At 40.9% G+C, this 10,761-nt stretch overlaps 1 protein-coding gene across 1 annotated transcript; it reads right to left on the reverse strand.

Moving 5' to 3' along the window:
• Positions 1-668: 668 nt before the first annotated feature.
• Positions 669-4,851, reverse strand: LOC108114631 (amidophosphoribosyltransferase). Its single transcript, XM_017225697.2, has 3 exons — positions 3,869-4,851; positions 3,637-3,806; positions 669-2,207 (listed from the first exon to the last, which is right to left on the reverse strand). Exons 1-3 carry the CDS (start codon positions 3,912-3,914, stop codon positions 780-782), a joined length of 1,644 nt encoding a protein of 547 aa, XP_017081186.2. The 5' UTR covers positions 3,915-4,851; the 3' UTR covers positions 669-779.
• Positions 4,852-10,761: the final 5,910 nt, after the last annotated feature.

Genomic DNA, 10,761 nt, shown 5'->3' on the forward strand with positions numbered 1-10,761 from the left:
AGAAGGAAAAAAGTTATATACGATGAGAGAGAGAGAGAGGATATGGAGGAGGATATCCCCTCTGCATAACCGCAAGGACATCTTCCGCAGGATTAAACGCCCTAAACGCCCCGCTTTAGACATTGCAACGCCCCAAAATGGGGCGGTTGGGTGACTAGGACACAGCCGGAAAGAGACAGGGTAGAGTGGAAAAAAGCAAACACGATTACCATATTGTATGATATGAGGCTATATCTGAGAGCTTGGCTATAACCGGAACAGCGACTTCCCCTTAGCTTGGCAAACAAAGCTTGGAAATATAAATTGAAATGAATTGAAGTTATGGCATTAGACAGTTTTGGAAATAATCAGACGTTGATGTGGCCCATTAGCATTTAGAGTATGTGTTTCTAGCCCAGGGAGTAAGCTATATAAAGTCAGGAATTATATTCTTGCTGGTAGAAGGCTCTTTCTGGTGACTCAATTTGAACTGCTGTCATAAAATCTAACTGATAATGTCAGTTATTTTTGGTTATACTTAACTATTTTAACACGTCTTAATTCCACAAACACTTAGTCTTATTTTTGTATTTAATTTAATTTATTAACTCGTAGAATGATTTGCCTTTCGCATCTCCTCTTATCGCCACAAAAATCCCCCCCACTGATAGCTTATTTAAAAACAACGCTTTTTGTGTTGGGTCAAAGACCCGAAAATAAAATATATATATATACTCATATATAGGTACAATCTAAGAACTAAGTTAAACCTAAAAGAAGAAGAAAGTCGGCCAGCCAGCCTACCAGCTCAGCTCCTCGGGCAATCCGCCAGGATATTCACCCGTTAGACAGGCCGTGCAGTAACCAGCCTTCAGGGGATTCACATGGGCCTTGTTCATCTGGACGGCCTTCACCAGACCATCTACACTCAAATAGGCCAGACTATCGGCACCCACATGATCCGCCAGCTGATCTGCATTCAATTTGTTGGCTATCAGCTCCTCCCGAGTGGGGATATTAATGCCCATGTAGCAGGGATATTGCAACGGAGGACTGGCAATCCGAATGTGGACTTCTATGGCTCCAGCATCCCGCAGGAGTTTGATGATCGGTCCAATGGTATTACCTCTGACTATGGAATCATCAATCAGCACTATCCTCTTGCCCTCCACATTTTGAGCCAAGGCACCAAACTTCTTGGCCACTCCCAGTTGTCGCAATCTCGTAGAGGGTTGGATGAAGGTGCGTCCCACATAGCGATTCTTGCACAGAACCTCTCCGAATGGCAAGCCCGACTCCCTGGCATAACCATGAGCAGCTGCTGTACCCGATTCCGGCACTGAACTGACCAAATCCGCATCCAAGGGGAACTCCCTGGCCAACTGGCGGCCACATTGCAGGCGGGCTGAGTAAACCATTTGACCCTCGAACATGGAATCGCTGCGGGCAAAGTACACGTACTCAAAGATGCAGAAAGCCATTCGTTTGTAGTCCGGACGTTCCACGATGTCCACGGTTCTATAACCATTCCTAGACAGCTCTATGATCTCTCCAGGCTCCACTTCACGGACATATCGAGCTCCGATGGAGAGGAAACCACAACTCTCACTGCTCACTACCCAGCCTTCGGCCAGTTGGTCATTGATATTCGCATGTCCAGCATCCACGGGTACTATCTTACCCAAGCACAAAGGTCTATTGCCATAGGAATCCCGGACAGCGTAGATCTTATCCTTGTGCATCACCACCAGGGAGTAGGAAAGCGGAGCAAGGGTCATGAAATGCCTTATTCTGGCTGGCCAATTGGGTCCATCATGCTCGGAAACATCCTCGGGGGCACAGCACAGGGATTGGGCAATCAACTCACTATCACTGTGTGTGGACAGACCCACTCCTCGTTCTAGTACCTCCCTTCTCAAAGACTCACAGTTGACCAGCTCTCCATTGTGGGCTATGGCCAGAGCTCCATGGGCAGTGTGGACCACAAAGGGCTGGCAGTTCACTACCTCAGAGGCTGCTGCCGTGGAATAACGAGTGTGTCCTATTCCCAGATTGCCCTTTAACTTTCTGATGGCCTCGTCGTTGAAGAGATTGTTGATCATTCCCATTCCCTTGTGCACACTGAAGTTCTTCGAGCATTTGCCCAGGCTGGTCACTATTCCCGCCGACTCCTGGCCACGATGCTGTAGGGCAACCAGTCCCAGGCAGATCATTTGAGCTATGTCCAGCTGTAAGCAGAAAAATCTTCTTTAGTTGAGGTTTCTTCTTTGTTTATTTAAGATGAAAAATGAGGGAAAATCAAATAGATTTTGGAAGGTTAAAATAGGAAGACTTTATGTATATTAGAAAAACTTCCAAAGGTAAGCTTGGCTAAGCTTCTCTAACTTAAAATCCCATAAAAAGAAGTACCGATAACGGGACGTAGCTAGTACTTTCTGTTATTTTCCATTTCATTACAAATCGACAATAAAAAAAAAATCAGAACAACAGAAAGATTACAACCGCAAACCGCAAGCCGCCTTTATGGATTCGTTTCGATCTCATTGACGTCACCACATGCCGTGGGCATTGGCCAGAGATACTGCAAAGTTAGACGAGGATCAGCAGGGGGTAGAGCTGTTGGTGAATCTAATGGGACAAGGTTTACCATTGACCCACTTGAAAAGATTTGCATATGTCTGACGTACGATCATGCAGCATGGAAATGGAATTTTCTAAGTCGACTGATCTGCCTTTGACAGGCTCAATGATCTTTTTGCTTGATCTCTCGTCATCGACATCTCAGGGGGCGGGCAATCGAATGCAAAGGTGCGGGAAAAGTAGGCGATTGATTCGGTTATCTTCTGTTTGCCTGTTTGTTATTAATTTATAATGTTATTTGCCAGTCACTGATTACGATTTTCTCAAGCCTAATTGTTTTTAGCTTATTAAGTAAGTCGCAGATTTGACGAGGTTTTACTTAATTTAAGTTACAAAATGGGTTTACCTTGAAGATATTATTTAATAATACGATAAATTATCCCAATAATACTGTAAATCAGGGTTGCTCATCACCTATGCTCTGAGTTCTAATTTTTTGTTTTTGTAAATGCTCTCTGCATATCGACTTGCTTTGACTGCTCGCGAAGCTATTCCACTAACAATTTTTCGTTTTCCTCTTTCCGCCTCATTTCGTCGCTAACTGTAATATATTTTGTTCTTGTTTTTGCCTGTATCATCCTCGAACTATTGCACTGGAACTTATTCTTTTTAACTTCTGTTTTGCACTTTGGAGTTTATTTCGCAGTTGACGCTTCGACTTGAGTGTTTAAATAAGTGATAAATTGGTTAGCAAGAAAAAGTGTTTTTCTTTCTCTCAGTGTACATCTGCAAACTGATACAAAAGCTACATGACATATGTGCATGATTTGTTTGTATTTGTTTTAGTAAGTCCTCTGCCGTTAAATGAGTTTTGAGCACCCCTGTGGTAAATTGTCGGTTAAAATTTCTTAAAATTTTTAAATAGCTTGTAAAAATGACAAAAAAAAAGGTAAAGGCCCTTATTTTTTAATGCATTTACTAAGCTTTTGGACAATGGATTACTTTCTCGATAATTATAATAGAAATAATTTCCTTATTCACATCCTTTTATATCCCTTTATAACCCCTTTTGCCTACCTGTGTTGGATAATCCCCGCAAGCAATGGCTCCAAAAACGCCGCACTCGCAGGTCATTCCCGTGGCATCCTCTCCTTTGGGCTGAACAGACTTGTAGATTTTGTCGGGAAACATTTTTGGTGATATATCCTTTGAGGCCACATCCTTAACTTTCTGACAGCACACTTCATCTAGTCCAAAGAAACCATAACTAATTATTTTAATCACCAATTAAGTTATAATTTATTCTTACCCTTATTGAGTTTGGCACAGCAATTTCCCGATACACTTTGCGCCATGGTTTTTCCTTTGGATTTCTCTTACGTATTTATAGGTTTTGAGTATCTTGTTATTTGTGGGAAATTGATATTGAGTGAGATTGAGACACTGTACACTTTGCACGAGATCGCTGGTTACTGGTCGATTACTAGATCACTGGAATCGTTCACGTCTGCATTGATTGAATGCCAGCGGAATTATGAATGTTCATGTTACAGCCGCGCCTAATTAAACCTCCGATGATCATCATCATCATGATCGGAGGGGCGATACATATATGGCAGGCGGCTGATATACTTATCAGTTTCTGAGCTGGGAATGCAATCTTCTCGACGACGACAACGAGGAGAAGCGGGAAGATTCCGGAGGTTCCACAACCGCATCGAGAAAAGCATTTTAAGCGAAATTGAATTCCCTCCCACAGATTTTTCGCCGCTTAAAATGTATATTTCTTTACCAAATAAACATTGAAATTTGTTCTCACGTTTGGCTTGGCTCATCACGAAGATTCAATGACCGCATTATGTCTGTCTAGTCCTCAAATCACGCATCTAACTTTGGCATTGATCCCAAATCATGTGCGACTTTAATCGATCATGATTTTTTATTAAATTTAGCTTATCAGCTTAATGCGCTGGCACATGCAATTCAAGATCAAAGTTTAATTATTTTTTAAGGGCCCCCCTTGGAGACAGAGTCAGCACAAATCATATGCCATTAAGTTCTTCTTACATAACCCCTAAAGCAATGTTGACACTTTGTTGCTTATCTGAGTCAGAGTCAGATGGAAAATGCGTTCATTGACGCATTTTAGAAGTGTTTTCCATACTCACTTTTGGCGTAAACAATAACAGATTAAAATATGTTTTTCTTTTGCAATTTAAATGGGCTGTGCTATCGCGAAAATACCCCCAGTGGAGCACAGTCGGCGAGGGTTGATCAAACCGCTCTCGATCGCCCGATTGCCCGATTGCCTGATTGCCAATCGTAAACAATAAACAAATTCCACTTTAGTCGTCAACTAATCACTTGGGCTAATTATAGCCGCCAGTCTTTATACTTGTTTATAGGTCTGGAAAATCTTTAACCATGTGATTTTCAATCTATATATATATATATTTTTAGCACTGATTTAGCTTCCGATTGGGAAGGCGATTTTGCACCTCATCTGATGCAATCGGAGCGACCGCAGGCATAAGCGTCTGCTGCGGTTGTCTATCTGATAAGTCGGCTCTCTCTCTCTCGGCCCTCCCCTACAAAACCGTTTCGAATAAGTGCTGAGCCGTACTGAGGGATCCAGACAAAACACCGCCGTATTTATGAACGCATATTGTATAAGGTCGGCGGGACCTGGAAAGTTTTAATTACCACACGGCTGGACCGCTGGAATAAATAGTTTGAATAACGGAAAAAATTACAGAGGTTTGAGAGTTGAAAATTACAAAATTATTATATGCCAAAGCAGGGTTGGGAAGTGTGATAAAACAGTCCTAACTCTAATCTGATTTATGTATTATTTAAAAGTTTTCCTTGGACTTTAACAAAAGGAAGAGTATTCCGATTAAATAACAATGAAAACCCTCAAATTTCTTAATCTATCTCAAGACTAATCTTTGAACAATCATCATTAGCTTCCCCCCATGACTATTGCTTTGTGAAAACTTAAAGTTTCCATTTCCTAAGCCGACGATTCATTGCTGCCCTTTAACAAAGAGATAACCCCCATATAGGTAGGCCTCCCCCCCCAACCCAATATTACCTTTTATTATCAGTATTTTTCGGCAAAAAAAAACAAACAATCAAGCAAACAAACGAAATACACAACAGAAACTAAGCAAACAAACAACAGAGCTGAGATAATAAGATGCGGCATATAATGTGGAAATGAGAATGACTTGGAAGGAAGTGGGGTTTGTGGGTGGGGCGGTTCTGAACTGCTATATAGGGGGTGTCTGAGAAAAATGACCAAGCCATGAGTTTTGGTGGCTCTGAGACATGTGTAACCACTTGAATTTCATTTGGCGAAAAGCTTTATCGAAAATTATGCGAATGTTGGTTGACTTTTGGCCAAGCGCCACCGACCAGGCCGAAATGCTCCGCGGGACACTCCAAGCGCCACCTCCTATCGTGCTTCAGCTTCACCGAAAAAATAGAAGTGGAACTTGGTTTGTGCACTGAGCAAAATTAGACCCTACGAAACAGGTAACAAAAATAGTCTCAGAATTAAAAATATTTTTCAAACTTTCAAAGTTTTCTAAGAAAGGTTTCTGCATCACCTCAAGGAAGTTTGCATTACCCAAAGACAATCTTAAATCTTAATATTTATGATTTTCCCTTAAATTTCAACTAACTTAGTAAGTAATTTCTCTCTCTGCAGCCAGCTAACTGCTTAGAAGGCTGATAAAAATCCAGCACACACTCACAGCTAAGCAAACAGATAATAAAGAGGAAAATGATGCTTCAGCGAATGGGTTTGGCAGGGGAGGTTTTCCAGGAGGGGCTTTTCGCATATGTGAGTGCTGGCTGCCACACCCCCTGCTGCTCCTTAGAGTGGAGTGGCGACGTCCAGTTAGCTGCTCCTGGACGATGGTCCATGGACCAATGGACCACGGACTCATGGACCGTCTGCCTCATGCATAATTCAGCAGAATTCTGAATGATTATTCTTTATGGGACTGTTTATTTCTTTTGACCATTTATTTCAAGTTGGTTTCGTTGCCACGCTGCGCTCTACTCGCTCCCTTTTTTCATTATTTTTATACAGTTTCCAGTTGCTTGCGCTCGAAATGATTTTGACCAACGGTGACGCAAAAATCATCAAATGGCTACCCCCCGTCCCTGACTCTTACCAATGACCATGTATCTATTGAGCCAAAAACGTTATACCATCCCATTGCTATTCCCATTCCAATGCTCCGGCATACGAATCATCCTTTTTGGCCAAAGCCAACCACACACATGGCTTGGCGCCGCCCACTTTTTCTTTTTTTTTTTTTTTTTTTGTTCTTTTTTTGAAGGAAAGTAGCCAAGGGCTCTCTCGGTTTGCTTTCAACGCATCATTTCATTTTATTTTTATGCTCTTCCCTCTTCGAAAAGTGACCACTGGCAAAAGGGGGAAAATAAATTTTATTTGTTTTTCTTCAGCTAACCGCAATTGAATAAAATGTTCTCCTAATGCCAAGCCGAAAGAGGGGGCAATTACTCTAGGAATATATAGGAAAACTTGCAACGGGTTTTATTGGTGAAAGTTCTCTTTATTCCTTTATCTTATTCTATCCTTGCCTAACTTCTACTTGTATTGGTGACATTTGCTGATCGTGCGAACAGGACACACATAATGTTCGTTAGCATGATCGTTATGCAAAAGTAAGGGAGAGGAATACTTTGTGCTTACAACTAACTGTGTATAGATAAGTTAGAGTGACTGTTACACATGATAGTGTGTTACACATGCTAGTGTGACCGCCTGCTATATTGCTTTAATCTTTAATTAGTATTTTTCACGTTTTATCTTCTTAGCCTTCAAACTCTTTCCTAACTAATCAACATAATGCTTTTATCTTAACTCTTGCCAAGTCAATCGCCATTCGAATTGCTTGGCCAAACTTTAATTAAACGCAAAAGTCCGATTGCTTTTCCTTTTGGCCAATGGGAATTTCAATTAAAACTAATTGAAAGCCGCATAAACTTGGTTTCAAGTAAACAAAAACCAAAGCCAAGGAATCAGAGAAGAACTTTCCTGTTTTTCCCTTACCAAAAACCCAACAGCCACGAAAATATCGAAAGGACAGCTTCAGTTCGAGGACCTTCCTTTGGTCTTTTCTTCTTTTTGTTTTTATCCAGCATTTTTAATTCGTTTACGTTTATTATTTATTCCAAAAAAAAGCGAGGGAAAAATACAAAGATGGAAGCTAAAGAAATCCGTCGTTTAAATTTGTTGTCGTTCCACCATGTTATTTGTCTTTTCTGGCATTTCTTTATATACAATTTGCATTTGCTATATATTTACTATATAGCTCACAATTTTCATTTTTGTTTTCTGGTTTTTTTTTCTTAACTTTTCTGAGAAATTTGCATAACGAAGCAGTCACAACAACAAATGAAGCTCCCCTGGAAAAAGTGGGCGTGTAGACCTGGCTGGCTGGACCAGCTCTGTCAGCTTTCAAGTTTACTTAGTTGCCAATTTGGAGGAGCATTTGAAAATTGTCCAGCGATGTGTACCAACGGCTTTTCTAAATATTTCTCTCTAATTAGTTTTCCCCAAGACCAAGCTCACCTCTCGTCTTTAAGAACTAGACCAACGCTTTTTGGCGCTTTCTTAAAGCCAAGTTGTGCATTCGTAATGAGCCAGCCACTGATTGATGTCTGTCCAAAGGGGGTCGGAACGTGTTGAACAGTGGGGACCTCGTAAAATCTTAATGGCTTTCAATTTGTGGCACATTAGGCAGATCCAGAAACATGTGTAACACCCAAAATAAACTCTAGAAGGGTTAATTAGCATTTTGGAAACGTAAAGTGAATTATCAAGCCACCAAAAAAAAACACAAAAACCTGCTCCAGTTACGCGTGAGAATTCCAGGCCATTTCTTGACTGGTTTTCAGAAAGGGTCTGCTGTTCACCGGCTATTTGTGCGCATAAAATTTCAATTTTCACAATCGAAAGATATATAGAGAGAGAGAGGCGACCACGACGACGACACATTCCCAGGGCAAGCTGCTCAATTGCTGGCCAATAATCATAAAATTTAATAAACACATTTTCTAGTCGCCGTTTGGTCAACTGGCGACCAGCGACCGTTACCCACTAGTCCAGTCAACCCCCAGAAGCACCATGGGCAACAGTGGGTTAATGTATGCAAAACGCATTCAAATTTTATGTATCGCCCGGCAACGATCTCTGGGATAGTCACTCAGTCAGCTCAGCTCTCCTCAAACCCCTCGCTAAACAACATAATTCGTTCGGGACTGGCATTTTGGTATATGGTGTATAGTATAGTTGAGTCTGGTTTTCAGCTCTCCAATTTCCAAGTTCCAGTTCCGCTGTTATCTTCCACGGTCTATTGGCCCTCGTGGGTTCTATCTTCTTGAGGGGCTTCTGTGCATGTAAATTGCATAGTTTCGGACACTTTGGGTCACCTAATGAGGCCGTCGTCTGGCTGTTTCTGTATCTGTATCTCTGCTGTTTGGCATGGGAAATGAGCAGATCTTTGGGGAAGACAAACAAAAGAGTTTTTGCACTGACACAGTTTGGAGTGGAGAAGGGCGATCTGGAAAGGTGATCTGATCTAGTTTGGGCTGCGCTTTGAGTAGGGAAGGTTTTTAGGTCGGTAGTTAAGGTATTTAAAGAGCTTTAAAGACCTATGTTTATGGTTTCCATTAACTAACTAGGAAGTCATCCTCTTAAGACCACAAAAATATCCTCCCATATGTCCTAAAAGCATTTGTCTTTCCACGCTTTTGTCACTTTACAGGCAATTGCACTTTATGAACCGCAAATCGCATCAATTATATGATGAACTCTCCACTCCAACCTCTCTCCAACTTTACACAACTTTCGGAAGAACTCAAGTTTTGCCAATAAATCAAATTTTCTGCAGGCCATAAAAACGCCAAACATTAGCACAACAACAACAAAAAGAAAAGAAAAGGACGATGCCATCCCCAAAAAAGTAGTAAATCTGGGAATCACTTGTCGCGATTGAAGTACAGTGAAGCGTCTCTGTGTTTGTCTAGCGAAGACCACAGAATGGTGCATTAAATTTTACGCATTATTAGGAGACTTCCGAATGTCCAAAAGGACAGACAAATCAAGGACAGCAGCGACAAAGGATAACAACGAAAAATTAGGCACATTTGCGGTTAAGGGTTGGGGGTTTGAGTCCGAAGGGAGGGTGACTTGATGGATAGAGAGAGGGTGCCGGGGTGGGAGTTTAACGCTCTACGCATCATTCCACTTCATTGGCGACTTTTGTAACATTTGTTTGTGACGTTAATTTATACAATAATTGTGACAAGGACCAAGGCAGCTCTAAAAAAGGGACAACGAGTGTCAGTGACAATGGACAGGAAAGTTAAATCTTGGCGGAGATCTATTTAGTAGAGCTATCTTTGGGATTTAGTTTGTGTTACAGAGGGAAAAGTGTATATTAAAAGATTATTAGTTGCTTAATTATTAAGCTTAAACTAACATTTATGATTTTATACTATGAGATATAAATAGAAAACTTATTGAAATCGGAATTCTGTTTCAGTAAGCTACTTCCAGGCTACGTCGCCGGCTTCTGCTTCCTAGTGCTGGACATTCTCAACGGGCTTTTCGATACACGACTCTATTCGATATTAGGGCTGCCAACTTATTTGCATTACGCCACCTCACATATATTAGCCAAATAAAACTGTAAAAATCGTATACAATATTCTTATTTTTAACTTTGATAGATGACTTCTCTCCATACATATTTCCCTGTGTATATTCTCTTTTTGTCACATACGATTTTCCCTCTTAGCTCTCCTTTTTTAATGGAATTTTAATGTATTTTTGTTTGCCTTTTTCTGGACACACTGCTGGCAAAAATATATTTATTTTTTTATATTTATTCTAAATTATATTCATACAAATGTTAAAAGTTTCACAGCCACATTTACATCCCACACTCTCTCCCACACACTTACACACATACAGAGCGGGGCATGAATATTGAAAATGTTGCCCCGACTTTTCCCGTAGCTCAACTTTCATTACAAAACGCATCCTCGTATGGAAAAAGTTTTCCCACTGCCATCAACATTTTTGGAATATGAGTGTTAAAAGCCAGGCCCTGCATATATTAATATAAACCAAAAGTGTGTGTGTGGGTGTGTGACTGT

This window comes from Drosophila eugracilis, unplaced genomic scaffold, assembly GCF_018153835.1.
Source record: "Drosophila eugracilis isolate 14026-0451.02 unplaced genomic scaffold, ASM1815383v1 contig_2154, whole genome shotgun sequence".
NCBI classification, from domain to species: Eukaryota; Metazoa; Arthropoda; class Insecta; order Diptera; family Drosophilidae; genus Drosophila; species Drosophila eugracilis.

Bases quoted from the DNA above. Each gene is read 5' to 3' on its own strand.
- LOC108114631 (XM_017225697.2), bottom strand. From the start codon at position 3,914: ATGGCGCAAAGTGTATCGGGAAATTGCTGTGCCAAACTCAATAAGG. The intron at 3,807-3,868 runs GTAAGAATAAAT...TCTTTGGACTAG, and splicing joins CTGTGCCAAACTCAATAAGG to ATGAAGTGTGCTGTCAGAAA. The intron at 2,208-3,636 runs GTAGGCAAAAGG...TTCTGCTTACAG, and splicing joins GCGGGGATTATCCAACACAG to CTGGACATAGCTCAAATGAT.